Source organism: Desmodus rotundus, chromosome 1 (genome assembly GCF_022682495.2).
Source record: "Desmodus rotundus isolate HL8 chromosome 1, HLdesRot8A.1, whole genome shotgun sequence".
In the NCBI taxonomy this organism is placed as follows: Eukaryota; Metazoa; Chordata; class Mammalia; order Chiroptera; family Phyllostomidae; genus Desmodus; species Desmodus rotundus.
Window position 1 is genome coordinate 62,518,714 of NC_071387.1, and position 17,497 is coordinate 62,536,210.

Sequence of the window (17,497 nt, forward strand, 5' to 3'; positions counted from 1 at the left end):
TGGAGTGAACGGGGTGGGGGAAATGGGACAACTGTAATAGCATAATCAATAAATATATTTTTAAAAATGCAGTCTAAAATAAAGGTTATTTTAATTGAAATGAAGAACAATGTACAGGGAATCAACAGTAAAGTGGATGTAGCTGAGAATAAAATAAACAATTTGGAATATAAGGAAGCAAAAAAACAATCAAAAAGCAAGAAGGAAAAAGAACCCCCCAAAAATGAGGATAGTGTAACTTCAGCACACCAACAATCACATCATGGGGGTGCTGGTAGGAAAAGAAAGCAAGGAATTGGAAATGTATTTGAAAAAATAGTGAAGGAAAACTTCCATAATTTGGTGAAGGAAATAGACATGCAAATCCAGGAAACAGATAAGAGTCCCAACAAGATGAATCCAAAGCAGTCCACACCAAGACTCATCATAATTATAATGCTAAAGGTTAAATACATGGAAAGAATCTTAAAATCAGCAAAATAAAAGCAGTAGGTTACCTACAAGGGAACCACCATAACTGTCAGCTGATTTCTCAAAAGAATCTTTGGAAGCTCAGAGAGTCCCAAAGAAGTTGAACCCAAGGAGGAACACACCAAGGATTACATTACCCAGGATTAAAGATAAGGATAAGAATCTTTGCAGGCTAGAACTGGCAAGAAATAATTCAAAGAGATGAAAAGCAGGGACCTACAACCAAGACTGTTCTACCCAGCATAGCTATCATTTAGAATAAAGGACAGATAAAGAGCTTCCCAGACAAGAAAAAGCTAAAGGAGTTCATTACCACCAAACCAATATTATATGAAATGTTAAAGTGTCTTCTTTAAGTAGATCAAAAATAGAACAATAAAATGGCAATAAATACATATCTATCAACATCTGAAATGAAAAAATAAAACCAACAAACAAGCAGAACAGAAACATTCATAAATATAAAGAATGTTTTGATAGTTGCCAGATGGGAAAGGGGGCTGGAAGAATGGGAGGAAAAGGTGAAGGGATTGAGAACTACAAATTGGTAGTTATAGAATAGTCAGTGGGGATGTAAAGCACAGTGTAGGGAAGGAATACAGTAGTCATAGAATATATATGCATGACAAATGGGCACAGACAACAGTGTAGGTTGCCTGAGGGATCAGGGGGTAAAGGAGGAAAACTTAGGGAAAACTGAAATAGCATAAACAATGAAATACATTTAAAAAAAAAGAAAAGTACAGACCAAGAGCATGATTTGACTGGCAGTCTGAAGCTTTCAGGTATCCAAAGAATCATTACTACCCAACGCCCTTAGGGACTTTGATTTCCTCACCTATCTGGTCGATAATTATTTCACCAGTCCTTTCAGATTTGTGAGAAGGCCCCCAAAATTGTGAAAATCCTTAGAAGCCTTAAGTTAAGGGATATTTTGTCAACCCAATTCATATATTTCTTTCAGCTAGCAAACAGCTTTAAAAGTCTCTACAAAAATGTCTAGCACCTACAGGGTTTAATAAATGTTAGGCAATTGTTTTAGGTCGGCTTTAAAATCAATTAGTACAGGCATAGGATTATAAAAATGTCAAGACATAGAAATTAATGAAGTTTGTCCTGGCTGGGTAGGTCAGTTGGTTAGAGCAGCATCCCACTACACCAAGGTCGTGGATTCAGTCTCTGGTCAGAGCACATACAAGAAGCAACCAATGAATGCATAAATAAGTGAAACAACAAATCAGTGTTTCTCTCTTTATCTCTCTACCCCTATCTTTCTCTCAACATCAGTAAAAGTACAAATTAATTAATGAACTTTGAGATATGGAAACAGAAAATGTTAAAATCAAAATAGAAACAGATGGTTGTCACTGTCACTGCTAAGACTTTAAATGCATATTCTAAATTCTCTAGCAAAGACCTAGCAAAGACTTCGAATTTGCGATTGGAAAGAAGACAGAAAGAGGAATGTAATTCTTGGACTTAGATAATACATCAAACCAGATTCAATGGCTTCTAAGAAAAAAGGTGAAAAGGAAAGAGAAATATCCATTTACAAATAAACTTGTACAAATAAACTTGTTAAATATAGAACTTATAAAATAAAGAAGGAAACAACTCTAGCCCTCCTAAGGCTACTTTGTTTTTATCAGCATTGACTCTTACCTAACACTAAAGCATGTGGGGAGGATGAGGTTGTTGATATTTTTTAAAACATTTTCATTTGGCTTTTAACTGTATCGTGCACAGAAATCTGAATACAGATAGATGTATCCCATTACCTCAGACTTCATAACACCTCAAAATAAATAAGGGTGCTAAAACCATGAGAAAACCATCTTGGAGGGGCCTTAAACCAACCAAGTTTCCCTGCGCTCTATTTAAACATAAAATAAAGTGTTTTCTAAGTGCATGATTATGCACTAAGGACTACAAGGGTATAAAGAACTGGAAGATACTCAGTTTGTGTCCACTGACCTGAAGAAGCTTACAATCTATTTAGAAGTTAGGGCGTGCACGCAAGAATTAAAATAAGACATTATCAGAAAGGAAATAGATTAGAATGTTAAGTATATAGATAAGAATTATGATAAAGGATTATTCAAGGAAGATTCCACTGCAAAGGTAGGCTTGATAGACTGGGAGAAAAAAATTTTCCAGATTGGGGAATGAAATTGTAAACCTGAGTATGTGAAGAGTTAGATGGGAAAAATCAAGAAACTGAACATTTTACATTGGGATAGTACTCAGTAACTCACTCCATGATTCTCTGTAACCAACAGGTATGTTTCCTCCAGCTGCCATAATTTTAATTATCTTTAAGGAACTCATTCCACAAAGAAGAGTAAATTTATGGAAATTACAACTTTAGAATATCACATTTATATTTAAGGAGAATTTTTAAGTTTACTAATTTAATGGATCTCAACATTTTTTAGGTTCCATCATTACCTTAGAACCTGAGTTCTACCATAAACTAACAAAAACATCTCTTTTTCTGAACATGGCGCTTATTTAAGACAATCTGAATTCCTAACTGGCACAAAAAATTCTCGGTTCTCTTAATCACCTCTGTACCACCAGATGTGCACCCAGGGGTCTAGGTCTACTCATCCTTTTGCCCCTGTGAAACAATCGAAGAGGTAACGTATCTTATTCAAGGTCATAAGGCAAAATACATGAATAATGTATTTTTTATTCCTTTGAGCTAATTTACTGGAGAATTTTCATGACTATTTAGTCCTACATCTCTTTCTTAAATAGGCAAATCCAGCCCTGGCAGGGTAGCTCAGTTGGTTAGAGTCATCCCAAGACATCAAGGTTGAGATATACCAAGGTTGGGGGTTCATCCCAGGGCAGGGCACAGACAAGAAGCAACCAATGAATGCTGAAATAAGTTGAACTACAAAATCTTTGTTTCTCTTTCTCGCTAAAATTAATTTTAAAAAATGTTTAAACAAGCAAATCCAGAAGCCCTCATCGACTACAAACATGAAAAATACCTGTAAATTCAGTTTAACCACTTACAGTTCTTTGATATCCAAGGGTTTGCATTAACTGAATTGATGTTATTATGCATTTTACTCGATATCAAGAAAATGTCAATGTCTCATTAATTTTTAAACATAAAATACATACTTAATTATTTTCACCAACATTAACTGGCATCACATTTAAATATATCCTATTAGGAAAACCTGGCAGAGTATATCAAAAACAAGCCGTAAGGAAATGCACAAAGTATGCAGAAACACCTAGACTTTTACAATTACATCACAGGTTACTGGCCAAAAAACGCAAATGAAAGGTTGGATTACAAATGAGACTACAGAAAAGCCAGAGGGAGAAAGGACACGAGAAAAAAATTATGAGAAAAGGTAGCATGTAGGCCTCTAGGGAAGGTACCAGCGCTAAAAGCGAAGGCTAGCAAATCACTTACTCGAGCGGGCCAATGAGGATAACCCTTCATCTTGGCAAAGATGAGGTCTCCAGGTTTGAAATCGCGAGTCATGTTTCGTGAGGGGCGATGCCGGGGATCTGGGGCCGAAGACCAGAAAGAAGGAGCGGAGGTATGGACGGCGTGGGGGATGCTGCAGGACTGGACTGACTGGAACCGAGGTTCCGGGGCACCGGGAGCCCGAGGATGCCTAGGGGTGTTCCAACAAGCCTGCAACGGAGAGCGAGGAGGGCGGTTAAAGCTAAGAAACTCGGAGGGAGGGGCCTACGGGGAGGGAAGGAGGAGGGGGAGGACCGCCGAGGGAGGACCCAGAGGAGTGGGGGTGGGAGAGTGAGGGGAGAGGCGCCTCCCGCTCCTCGCTCACGAGTGCGCGGCCTGCACAACCCCAGAGCTACCCCCCAGGCTTCAGCAGGTCCAACGCTCTACGACCGAAAGACGCCACCCACTGAGGCAGAGATGCTTCTCAGCCCCAATCCTTTCTTCCACCCCATCTTTCCTCTAGCTTTCCCCCCAGGGTTTGAGCCCCAAGAGAGAGGAGTCTATGGGGAAAAATACAGCAAAAGAAAGGGGAATCTTCTCTTCCCATCCATACACGACCACTCCCTCTACAACCTGCTTCCCGAGGACCGCAGCCCAGCGCCGCCCGCCCCTCCGCTCTCCGGAGGCCGAGGCCACTTACCAGCTACTGCCGGAGCGAGGCCACCGAGGGCGGGGGCGGGGCGAGCCTCCACCGCCCGCTCACCTGCCGCGGCTGCGGACGCTGAGGCTGCGGTGGCGGGCCGGCCGCCACTGCCCGTGTCCACGTAAGCCACCTGCGCCACCAGCTGCCGCAGAGGCGTCTCAACGGCTGGGAATCGCAACCGCCGCTGTCGCTGTCGCTGCGCTGCTCCCGCGCTGCTCCCGCTCGTCGCCCGCTAGCACTGGGGTGGGACCAACTGCTCGCCGAGGAAGGGGGAGTAGCCAGCACCAGCCTAGATGTGTGGCTCCAAGCAGATCTACAGGAGACCGTAGACGCGCAAGTTCTCTTTTTCTTAGTAGTTACAGCCAAGCTGAGGAAGAGACGTATGCGAATGGAAAAGGTGTTGGGCTAAAATAAATCGGCCTGCTGAGGCTCCCCCCTGCGGTGTGTGGAGTGGTCAGGCCCGGCCCGCCCCTGCTGGTTGCTCTGCGTGTGTATTTGTATGTGTACTGTATGTAAAAGGCCGGGAGGGAGGGAACGATTGTTGTGGACGGGTTTTGAGAGCGGGTACCGGGCCTCCAGCCCTTGGCTGTGTGTTAAGGAGAACCTGGCAGTCTACGCTGCATGTTCTTGCATCGTTTCCCAGGGTGGAAAGCCTTCAATGTTGCACTTGCGCGGTTTGCACCATCCAAAGAAGAACTGTACAAAAACCCATAGATGAAATCCGAGCATGAGGCGGTTGCAGAGTGCAGCTTGTAGGCCTCTTACACCTCGCTGAGCAGGCCTCGCAATCTCCTTTTCCTTGATATTGTAGTATGAGAAAGCCCATTTCTTTTCTTTTGAATTTAAAGCACCAAGAACTGTTAAGAAAATGGAGTTCTAACGAATGCAAAAGGTGATGATTAGAAAGTAAAGACAGGAAAGCATAAGCTTTTTAGATAGGATGTGGGTTTGGGCCCTAAGTAAATTTTAGCTGCGTCTAAATTTTATTTCCCTAGTAGAATGGCGGCTGGTAAGTGGTAGTGTAGAAGTGTTACTAAAGCTAAAATGTCTTATTTCTTAAAACACTCATCGGGGGATTTCTAAAGTTACTTTGTTTTTTGGTCCTTTGGCCAATACTTTTTACAAATGTAAATAAGGCATTTTGAATAATAATAAAAATCTTAAGTTTCTGTTTTATCTTTCATTGAATCCCCAAAAAAGTACCTACCCTGTGTCAGGCACTCTTAGTTGCTGGGCATACAACCATGAATAACAAGCACAAATACTTCACATTTAAAACAATGAAAATGAAAAAAAGCATAGAATATTAAATATATAAATAATAGTGCGTAGCTCCTTTAAATGAAGGACTCACAACCAGGAATAAATCAGGAAAAGCTTTAAGTGGGTAAACATTGAAAATAATTTTTTTGAAAGCTTATTCACTTGCCTTTAAAAGGAATGAAAGCAGACATTCCCAATGCCAAATGTCCTGCAAGTAGTTTCAAGAGGCTAAATCATACCTCAGCAATATGCAGAGGATTCCAAATGGTGCAGAAAGAGAATGACTGGCAAGGGAGAGGGAAGGACTGAAGAAATGACTTGAAGCTTCTCATCCTGACTTTGAGTTTGATATGATGTATACTTGGGAGCTATTAGTATACATTGCTGAGCAAGAAGGGGGTAAAGAGGATTCTTTAAAAAGTCATTGTTGCTTGCTACAAAGTAGATGACAATAGAAAGAGTCTGGAGGCTACTGTTGTACGCCCTATGGGATCCATTTCTGGGTAAGACGTAAGTATGAAAAAGGCAAGAAAGAGCACAGCTAAGTACACAAAAGAATAATTGTCAGGTGTTAGTCATAAATCGTGCACGGGGAAAAGTGAAGAAAGATGTATTAAAGGAAATTCCAAGACACTGTGTAGGAGAGACAAAGCCATCATCCAGCAACCACTTCTTGTGCACCTCCTTTGTTCTAGCCCCTTAGGCTTTGCAACTCCAAGCATGGTCCAGGCCCAGCAGCATTACTTTACCAGGGAGCTTGTATGAAGAAACTCAGCCCCTCCCCAGACCAGCTAAATCAAAATCTGCATTTTAACAAGATCCCCAGGTGACTCTTAGGCATATTCAACTTCGAGAAGCAGCCTACAGATACAGAGGGTACTGCAGACTATAGGAACTTAAAATCAAACAGGGAAGACAGACATATAATAGATAAATCATAATTAATATTAAGAGACAACCATTTATTAGTGTTAAATGATAATACCAAGAAGAGGGAGTGGTTTCTGCAATGGGAGGTCCTCGAAAAAGAAATGAAAAGTAGAGGGGAAATGGAAAAGCACTGATCTTTTAGTGTTAGTGGGTTTTTTTTTTTAAGTACAAACTTAGCTCTTGCTCTCTTTAAGTTTTGGCGATTTCAATTTGAAAAGTCTCTACTGTGGTTGATACCCTTTAAACAATAAGTCAAGGAAAAACAGGTGATCTCTTTAGCCTCCAGAGAACAAAAGCCCAAGATCCCTGTGAGCAGCAATTCCGAATGGAAGGGGGAGGAGAAGAGAAAGGGTTGGGCTCATCAGAGCCACTTGGAATGCTTTTTCTGAACTACTGAGAGCCTGTGTTCCTCTCTAGCCCTGTTTGATGCACCCTCCCCCATAGCCAGCCTTAGGGGAATGCCAGGAAAAGTATAGCAGGATAGAGATTAAAGGAGCAAGGAGAAAGTTGTAAGGAGAAAGAACAGGATTTCCAAAACCAAAGCAAGAGGGAGGAGGAAAGGAGATCTAGATGCGCTGAGGCAGAAGCTTGACTCACATTCTTTCATTTAATCCCTGTGCTAGTGTCCCCATTTTACAGATGAGAAAACAAGCTCAAAGAAGTTGAGCAGCTTGCCCAGAAGCACAGATCTCGTCAGGCAGCCAAGGCAATCTTCCACCCGCCTGTTCTCCAGTTCCCGCCTTTATGGGATCCCACACCACCTCTAGGTGGAGCAGGGGGCCAGCAGCTCTGCAGGCAGAAGAGTATAATGAGAAAAAGATGCTGGAAGTAAATGCAGCCCAGCACTCTTCCACCTTCTGCCTTTGGATTTGAAAGTATTCCCAGCTTCAAATTTCCTAACAATCCCCCTCTACCCCACTCCATCCCTTAGCTTGTCACCACCACCAGCCCATTCTGTTTAACTCCTTCTTAGCCCTGAAGGACTCAACCCAAAAATCACTCTGCAAAAGTTCCTGTCCTCATCTCACTCACTATGGCATAATTATTTACAATTTTTCTAACTACTCTTTAAACTACTCAGAAGTAGGCACTATGTTTGTGATCAGTGCCTGGCATTTAGCAGACACTCAATGAAACTTTTCTCAACAAATATTTGTTGAGTGATCGAGAGGAATGGACAGATGAAAAACGCTGACAGGGACTGCCTCATTCTTTAGGCTGAGATAGCAGGTATGAAAACATTCGAGGGTGAGAAAGCAGATATGAAGACGTTTGAGGATATTTATATTTCTTTTGACTTCGTGAAATTTGCATGTACTTAACTCATTAAAACCACTGACATTTTTCATTGACTACAAATTCATTCATTGTAAGAATTTTAATAGAAATCATTCTAAATCAGATTTAACACAACCCAAAACTTTTAACAATGATAATCCCTTCCTCTACATCTTTGACATATAACATATGTCATTCCCCACCCTAAGACACATTATTAGTAATGTGCCTTCAACTTATTGGTATACTTGGCAATTGTTGAACTGTTTTCTCAGGTGTGATATTTTAAGCCTGGTGATAGGGAAGCTAGAAAGGATATGGGGTGGACAACGAGCATTAATCAAAGAGCTAGTTCAGAAAGAGACTGTCATACATCTGGTCTAAGCCCAGCTTTCCCTGGAAACCAATAAGTATTTGGAACTTTGCCCCTTAGGAGGGGAAAAAAATCAAGATTTACCAGTTTGTGAGGCAGGGATTAGATACACTGCGAGATGGTTTACCAATGAGGAGGGTTGTACTCAGAAACAGGGAAACATTAAAGAGGATAAGTAGATTTTTGTAGATGAGCTGGAAAGAAGTTAGGCCAGGACAGAGACTGATGTAGCCTTGGGTGTACCGTTGGTGCCTATTCTGAAGACTGCCTTGACTGTTTTGAGTAGAATTTTTTGCATTACTGTACGACCTCTCTGTAAGCACTTCTCATCTCAGACACTCGATTTGCTTCTTTCTTACATCTCCACATCCAGTTCAGCTATGGCTTCTCTTATCCCACTTATTTGTGAACCACTCTCCTCTTTATTCTTCAGCCTATTTTTTTGTTGTTGTTGTTTGTGCCTTTTTCCCTTCTCATCTTCTTCATATTCTTTATTATATATTCTTTTTACTTTCCTGCATGTTCTTACTTCCTGATTTGGGTACCTGAGAGGTGTGGCTTGGAAAGTGGAACCATTCCTTGTTCTGGTGATGAGGCCTACTAAAATGATAATACCTTTCGTTATATTTGTGCCTTTGGTAATTCTGAGGGCAAGAAAAAATTAGTGATTGCTAAGGGCTAGGAATTGTAAAAGGGAAGGGGATGGCATGACAATAAAGTGGTAGTAGTAAGGAGATGTTCATGGTGATGAAGTAGTTCTGTTACCGAACAAAAATGGGGATTTGACTGCCCACCACCGCAAAAGGCAAACCGTAGAGGCAGAGGCTGGTGAGAAAGGAAGGAGATTTTTATTCAGATGCTGAACAATCTGGAAGAATGGGGGACTCCCTATCTTATAGCTCACCTCCAAAAATCCAGACAAAACCCAGCCGTCTTCAGTAAGACCAAAACAAAAGGCAGTGCTCAGAGATCCCGCTCTGTTCTAAAGTACGGTCCTTCAGAGCCCAAGGTGGCTGCTAAGTGGTCATCCAGGGAGCTTACCTTGTTCCCAGCTGCTGTTCAGCTTCAGGCTCCCTCCTTGAGGGTACATGTGCAGCTGGTACTGCTATTGGCCATGCAGCTTCTGGGGCCAAAAGTTCCCGTGAACACAGCAGGAAATGCTCCAGGAGGTCAGAATAAGAGAGACTCCCTTCCGGAGGCCATGGGCTACGTGATTGCTAAGGTCACATGGCCCATGGAGAGGATAGGCCAGTGCACTGTTGCAGTGTAGGTAATGAGCAGTGAATGAGCAGCAAGAGAGATCGTTTCCTTGTTCCCCTGGGTTTATACTAGCTTTGGGTGTATGACAGGACAGGTGCTTTCTCAGAATGACCAATTAACTTCCTAAATTTGGGTGAGTCCACCTACCAACCAATCTTTTCTTTCCCCTGGCTAGACCGTCAGGCCGTCGGTCCAGCACCTCCCCTGCTGTTATTTTGACTGCTGTTGTGCGTGTGCCTGCCTTCCCCTGGTCCCACCCCCAGTCTGGTACTGGAAGAGAGTAGGAAGGCTTTTCCCCTCTTACCCAATTACCTTGCTAGCCTTGCCCGTGCCCAGTGTAAGAACCTCCCTCTGTCGCTTTGTTTCCCTGGGATGGGGGAGACTCCGCTGGCACTCTCAGCTGCTCCCACCCCTCCCTTTAGACCCCCATGCATGCAGCAAACTACCCATACTTGGGGGCCAACCAACGGAGAGTGACAAAACCGAAGCCTAAGTAAAAAGACCCTGGAAACACCGCATGGCCTCTCAGGCAGCGTTGAGGGTGGCCTCAGAAGGAGGGGCGGGGCATGTGTAGCCAGGAGCAGAACCTCCACACCTGGAGTAGAGTGCCCGCAGAGCACACACTTGGTTGCCCAGACAACGCAGTGTTGCCCGAGGTAGTAGAACTCAGTGACCCCTGCCCTGGCCCTGGGTGGTTCCCAAAGGTATTGTTTGGCTACACATCAGTGCTTAAACCTTTCACCTCCATCCTGGAGGAGCGTGGCTCCGTGTAGAAGCCGTTCCCAGGTTCCATTTCCATGGCCCAGCTCCATCTCCACTGGTGGCCCCTCCTGTTCCCCCGCCCTCGGCCCACTCCCAACAGTCCAGGCAGGCTGTCCATCAGTATCAGTTCTGTATCTTGATTGTCATAGTGATTGCAGAAATCTACACATGTGATAAAAATGGTACAGAACTATACATACACAGTGTACCAACGTCAATTTCCTTGTTTTGTCATTGTACTATAGTTAGTTGTAGCCATTGCAGGAAATGGGCGAAGGCACACAGGAACCTTCAGTATTATTTTTTTCAACTTCCTGTGAAATAATTATTTCAAAATAAAAAGTGAAAAAAATAGATTTACATGTTGAAGGATCAAGGGAAGGTGAACTTTCAAGGCAAGGAAAATCTGCTCGTGTATATAGGTGTGAGAACGTTATTAGGAAGAGGCCGAGTGGAGAAATACAATATTTGGAGCATTTTCTCAACCGTGTGTGTGTGTGTTTCTAATACATGGCCCCTACAATGCTTTCTTTTCTTCATCTGCATCACCACAAATATCTTTCTAAGTGCTACCACTTATTAGTCACTCCACTCCATCCCCCTCCATTTTATAATGTAATTCCTAACCCTTAGCAATCACTAATCATTTCTCCATCCTTATAATTTTGTCATTTCCTTCCATTATACATATGGAATCATATAGTATGTGACATTTTCAGACGGGCTTTCCACTCACCTTAATGCTTTTGCAATTCATGCTAGTTTTGTGTATCAATAGTGCATTGCTTTTTATATTTGAATAGATTCCATGGTATAGATGTACACAGTCTGTTTAAGTATTAACTGTTGAAAGATATTTTAGTTGTTTCCAGATATTTGCTGTTACAGACAAAACTGTTACGAACATTTGTGTACATGTTTTGTGTAGATGTAAGTGTCCTTTCCCCTGGGATCTATACCCATACCCAGGAGTGCAATTACTGGGTTATATGGTAATTGCCTAACCAGTTTTTTTTTTTAATGTTTATTGTTATTCAATTACAGTTGTATGCCTTTTCTCCCCATCCCTCCACCCCACCCCAGCTGAACCCACCTCCCTCCCCCACTTCCACCCTCCCCCTTGATTTTGTCCATGTGTCCTTTATAGTAGTTCCTGTAATCCCCTCTCCTCGCTGTCCCCTCCCCACTCCCCCCTGACTATTGTTAGATTGTTCTTAACTTCAATGTCTCTGGACTAACCAGTTTTTTAAGAACCCGTAAACTGTTTTCCAGAGTGGCTGCACCGTTTTACATTCCCACTAACAATAAATGTATGAGAGACCTAGTTTTTTTCACACCTTCACTACCATTTGGAATTGTCACTATGTTTTTCTTTTCACTGTTGTAATAGGTGTGATATTAAACATCTTTTCATGGGCTTATTTACTATCTGTATATCATCTTTGGTGAAATATCTCTTCATGTCCTTTACCCATATTCTAATTGGATTTTTTTTTATTGTTAAGTTTTGAGCATTCTTTATATGTTCCAAATAAGAATCCTTTGCCCTGAGCAGTGTGGCTCAGTTGGTTGGGCATCATTCCACAAAGTGAAAGGTCACCGGTTCACAGGTCAGGGCACATGTCTGGGTTGTGGGTTTGGTCCCCAGTTGGGCATATAGGAGAGGCAACTATGTGTGATCGATGTTTCTCACATTAATGCTTTTCTCCCTCAGCTTCTCCCTCCCTTTCCTTCTCTCTAAAAATAAATAAATAAAATTTTAAAAAATAAGAATTCTTTGTTAGGTGTGATTCATAAATATTTTCTCCCAATCTACCAAGTGCCTTTTTATCTTTTTCACAAGACCTTTCACAAACTAAAGGTTATTAATTGTGATAAAGTCCAATTTATTAACTTTTTCTTTTATAGATTGTCTGTTGCTGTGTCTAAGAACCCTTCTTTCACCGGTCCCTACGTACCAAAGATTTTCTCCTATTTTTTTTTCTAAAAGCCTTATAGTTAAAAAAAATAAGTCTTAGAGTTTAACATCTTATATTTAAATCTGTGACCCATTTTGAATTATTTTTTGGAAGGCATTCGGTTTATATGGAGGCTCTTTGTTTTCTATATATGAATATCCAGCATCTTTGCTGAAAAACTTCCTTGTGTCATAGAATTGCTTCTTTTTTTTATCCATGTCAAAAATTATTTTGCCATATTTGTGTGGGCTTGTTTCTCTATTTTGTTCAGTTGATCCTTATGTCTTTCTGTCTGAGCCCCTGTCTTTTTTTTTTTTAATCCTCAATCAAGTATATATTTATTGATTTTAGAAAGAAAGGAAGGGGGAGAGAAAGAGAGAGACTTCAATGTGAGAGAGAAACATCGATCAGTTGCCTCCCCTACACACCCCAACCAGGATTGAACCTGCAATCTAGGCATGTGCCCTGGCCAGGAATTCAACTTGCAGCATTTGGGTGTACAGGACAACATTCCAACAAGCTGAGCCGCTGGGCTAGAGCTGACCCCCTGGCTTGATTACTGAAGCTCTAAAATAAAATATAAAATCGAGTAGAGTGATTCCTTCAACTTTATTCTTGTTTTTCAATTTTTTCCTGGCTATTCTAGTTCCTTGCTTTTCTATAAAAGTTTTAGAATAAGCTTGTTCATACCTTTTAAAAAAAATTCTTCCTGGCATATAGATAGATTTATGTTAAACTTATGTATTGATTTTGGGAAGAATTGATATCTTCTCTAGGTTGAGTATTCTAATCCATGTACACAGTATGTCTCTCCACTAATTTAGTGTGTCTTCATTTTCTTTCATTAACATTTTGGGCTATTCAGCCTACAAGCCCCACTATGGTTTGTTAGATTTATAACTTAGTATTCAACTTTTTGGAGCTATTGTAGTTGTAATTTGAGTGTCCATGTGTTTATTGCTAGTATATAGAATTGATTTTTGTATGTTTATCTTGTATTTTGAGGCCTTGCTGAACTCACTTATTAGTTTGGGAAGGTTTATTTATTTATTTATTTATTTGTAGATTTCCTGGGATTTTCTGCGTTAATAGTCATGTTATCTGCAAATAAGGACAAATAATACACTTTTATGACTTCAGTTCTGTTACAGTTTTGGAGAATTGATTGTTTTATGGCCCAGGATATCGTCTTTCTTGTATACGTTCCATGGTGCTTGAAAAGACCGGATGTTCTGCTTTTGTTGGGTAAAATAGTCAATAAATGTCAATTATATTTTGCTGGTTGATGGTTTTGTTGAATCATTGTATATCCTGCATTATTTTCTGTCTAGTTGTTCTATCAATTGTTGAGAAAGACATGTTGAAGTTTCTAACTATAGTTGTGAATTTATCAATTTTCTTTCAATTTTATCAGTTTCTGCTTTACATATTTTTTAAAGATTTTATTTATTTATATTTAGAGAAGGGGAAGGGAGGGAGAAGGAGAGAGAGAGAGAAACATCAGTCGGTTGCCTCTATCCGACTGGAACCAGACGCACAACCCAGGCACGTGACCTGACAGGGAATCGAACTGGTGAGGTTTCACTTTGCAGGATGACGCCCAACCTACTGGGCCACACAAGTCAGGGAAGCCTCGCATATTTTGTATATACTCTGTTGTTTGGTGTATATACATTTAGGATTGCTATTTTTCCTTTTTATTATTATTATTTTTTAAAATTTATTTTTCAATTACAGTATACATTCAATATTATTTTGTATTAGTTCCAGGAGTACAATATAGTGGCCAGACAGTCACATACTTTCAAAGTGGTCCCCCTGACATACTCAGGACCCTCCTGGCAACATGCATAGCTATTACAATATTACTTGTTGCATTTCCTGTGCTGTACTTTATATCCCCGCAACTATTTTGTACTTCTTAATCCTTTCACCTTTTTTACCCAGGTCCCCAAACTCCCCTATGCAATCCTCAGTCTGTTGTTCCCTATATCCACGTGTTGGTTTAGGAGTGCTGTGTTTTCTTGGTGATGGATGTTTTTATCATTACTTAATATTTCTCTCTGTGGTAATTTTTTTGTTGCTTGGAACTCTATCTGTTTAATGCAGCAATTTCTGTTTTCTGTTAATAAATGTTTTCATGGTATGACTTTTTCTGTTTTTTTCTAAGTGTTTTTATATTTGAGGTATTTCTGGTAGACAGCAGATAGTTGGAAAATATTTTTTAATCCACGTTCCAACCTCTGTTTTTTAATTGGTATATTTAGACCATTTACATTAATGTAATTATTGATATGTAAATGCTTAATTCTGGTACTTTTTTGTTTTTTCTCTTTGTTTACTTTTCCATACTTTCCTGTATTATGTTATTTGATCTTTTGTTAGAATCCTATTTTCATTTATCCATAGTGTTTTTGAGTATATTTCCTTGTATAGATTTTTTATTATTTTTTTTTTTTAAGAGAAGGAAAGGGATGGAGATAGAGAGGGAGAGAAACGTCAATGTGAGAGAGAAACATCGCTCAGTTGCCTGTTTTATGTGCCAGACTAGGGCTGGCCTGCAACCCAGCATGTGCCCTGACCTGGAATGGAACCGTGACCTTTCGCTTTGCAGGATGACACCCACCCAACTGAGCCACACTGGTCAGGGCTGTGTACATTTTTTATTTGTGGCTTTAGTTATTACATTATACATACATAACTTATCATAGCCTACTTCTGTTGACATATTACTAGTTTGTGTGAAGGGTAGAAACCTTACCTACCTTTAAGTCTCTTTGCCCCACACCATTTATAATATGATTTTCTTAAATATTTCCCTTACATACAGTAAGAACCACATGAGACACGGTTATCATATTTGCATCAGCCATCAAACGTAACTTAGAATACTAAAGAGAGGAGGTGAAGTCTATTGTATTTACCCATGTTTTCACTTTTTCCATTATTCTTCCTTCCTGATGTTTCATGTTTCCTTCTTTTATCATGGATGTGGGACCACAGTTTTTTGCATGGTATTTGGTTAAAGTGAGGCAGTAACTGTCTCAAACTTTTCTATCTTTCTAGGCTGCCTCTCTCCTGGTTCATTAGCTGGAGAGAGCAGGCCTTTCTTGTGTTTTCTTTTGTTTGTGTCTGTTGGTGTTTCCACTTGCTGGCTTCTCCAGCACCGGGTCCAAGATGTAGGAGGCAAAAACCCAGCAGGGAACTCACCACTGTGCCACCCCTTGGGTCCCAAGGTCTCTAGCCAGTCTGTATTCTCTCCATTTTTAAGAGACTTCTCATATTTGTTTTATGTGTAATGTCCAGTGGACCTATTTTTCTCCTCTTGCTCACCAAGCTACTGGGGAAAAAGAAGTTTACAAAAAATAGTTTGCCTCCATCATCACTCACAACTTAACTTTCATCTCCAATGAAATTTAACTCCATGAAGGGGTTTTGTTTTCTTTATGACTGTGTCCCAAGGATACAGGGCCCAGCACGTAACAGGCCTTTGGTAAATACTTCCTGTCACTACATTACCCTAGTAGCTTTCTTTTCTTCATATTCGCAATTCATCAACCCAGGATACAAACTCATTACCCCATGCGTGAATTCAGATACTGGTTTAGTTGTTCTTTTCTCCCTGTGTCTCTCTTCACACCATTATCTCCTTAAGAAATGTCCTTCAATTATTCCCTACTTATTCACTGTTTTCTTCTTCCTTTGAAATTCCAAACTTAGACCTCTTAGGTCTTGTCTTCCTAGCCTCATTATCCTATTCTAAAACTCTATATTCACTACTTTCTGTAGTATGCATTTTTCCCTTCTTATTGAATTTATTGGGGTGACACTGGTTAACAAAATCATACAGGTTTCAGGTGCACGATTTCACAACACATCGTCTGCACACTGTACTGTCTGTTCACCACCCCAAGTCGAGTCTCCTTCCATCACCATTTATCCCCCTGTGCCCTTCTCCACCTCCCTCTACCCGCCTCTCCCCAGCAATCTGTAGTACTTCTTTTTAAATTGACATATTGTCTCAGTTAAAAAATCCTTCAGCTTTAGCTTTCTGTCTGGCTGCAGCCATCGGGTAAGCCAAGATGGGCGCTTACCAGTACATCCAGGAACTGTGGAGGAAGAAGCAGTCCAATGTGATGCACTTCCTTCTCAGGGTGCACTGCTGGCAGTACCGCCAGCAGTCTGTGCCCCACAGGGCCCCTGCCCCACCAGGGCCAGTACAGTGTACAGGCTGGGATACAAGGCCAAGCAAGGTTATGTTATATACAGGATTTGTGTGCGCTGTGGTGGCCGCAAACACTCTCTCCCTAAGGGTGCAACCTATGGCAAGCCTGTCCATTGTGGCATTAACCGGCTAAGGTTTGCCTGAAACCTTCAGTCTATTGCCGAGGAGCGAGCTGGGTACCACCGTGGGGCTCCGAGATCGTGAATTCTTACTGGGTTGGGGAAGATTCCACGTACAGATTCTTCAAGGTTATCCTCATTGATCCATTCCATGAGCCTATCAGGAGGAATCCTGACACCCAGTGGATCACTAAAGCAGTCCACAAGCACAGGGAGATGCGACGGGTGCCACCAGCGGGCCACAGGTTCCACCACACTATTGGTGGTTCTTGCCCTATAGCTTGGAGAAGGTGCAATGCTCACCAGCTCCACCGTTACCACTAATATAAGTAATGTTTGTAAGATTCTTACCTAATAAACAATTTACGACAGTCAAAAAAAGTCAGCTTTAGTAAACAAATTCTGCTGCAGTGGCTTATACAAAGAAGTTGAGCTAGATGCTGGCATTGCAGCTGGATGGTTTCAGGGCCGGTGTCTCTTCGGGTTACTAGACCTTTGCTCGTGCTGGCTGGTCTGCTCACGATCAGACGATTGCTCTTCTGGAAACCTCACCGGAATTTTAGGTAGGAAGAAAAGGTCTATAGGATGAAGGGATAGGCCAACCATGTCCATCTTTTTTTTTTTTTTAATTAATCCAATCAGGGTGATTTATTGATTATGCTATTATAATTGTCCTCATTTTTCCCTCTTTGTCTTCTTCAACCCAGCACCCCCCACTCCCT

The 17,497-nt window shown here is 41.2% G+C and overlaps 1 protein-coding gene and 1 pseudogene across 5 annotated transcripts in view; one reads left to right on the plus strand and one right to left on the minus strand.

Annotated features, from left to right (window-relative positions):
- PSIP1 (PC4 and SRSF1 interacting protein 1) overlaps window positions 1–4,852 on the minus strand; it is a 41,370-nt gene extending 36,518 nt beyond the window's left edge. For 3 of the 5 annotated variants that reach the window (XM_024558264.4, XM_024558265.4, XM_045193743.3), the window contains exons 1-2: window positions 4,605–4,850; window positions 3,908–4,135 (exon numbers count right to left, since the gene is read on the minus strand). In XM_024558264.4, coding sequence (XP_024414032.2) covers window positions 3,908–3,979 — 72 coding nt within the window. In that variant the 5' untranslated portion in view covers window positions 3,980–4,135; window positions 4,605–4,850. Of the gene's footprint in view, window positions 1–3,907; window positions 4,136–4,604 lie in introns of all 5 variants that reach the window. The other 2 variants (XM_045193742.3, XM_024558263.4) reach the window with 2 other exon arrangements.
- An 11,661-nt stretch (window positions 4,853–16,513) lies between these two features.
- LOC112302812 (large ribosomal subunit protein eL15-like) lies at window positions 16,514–17,099 on the plus strand (annotated as a pseudogene).
- The last annotated feature ends 398 nt before the right edge of the window (window positions 17,100–17,497 follow it).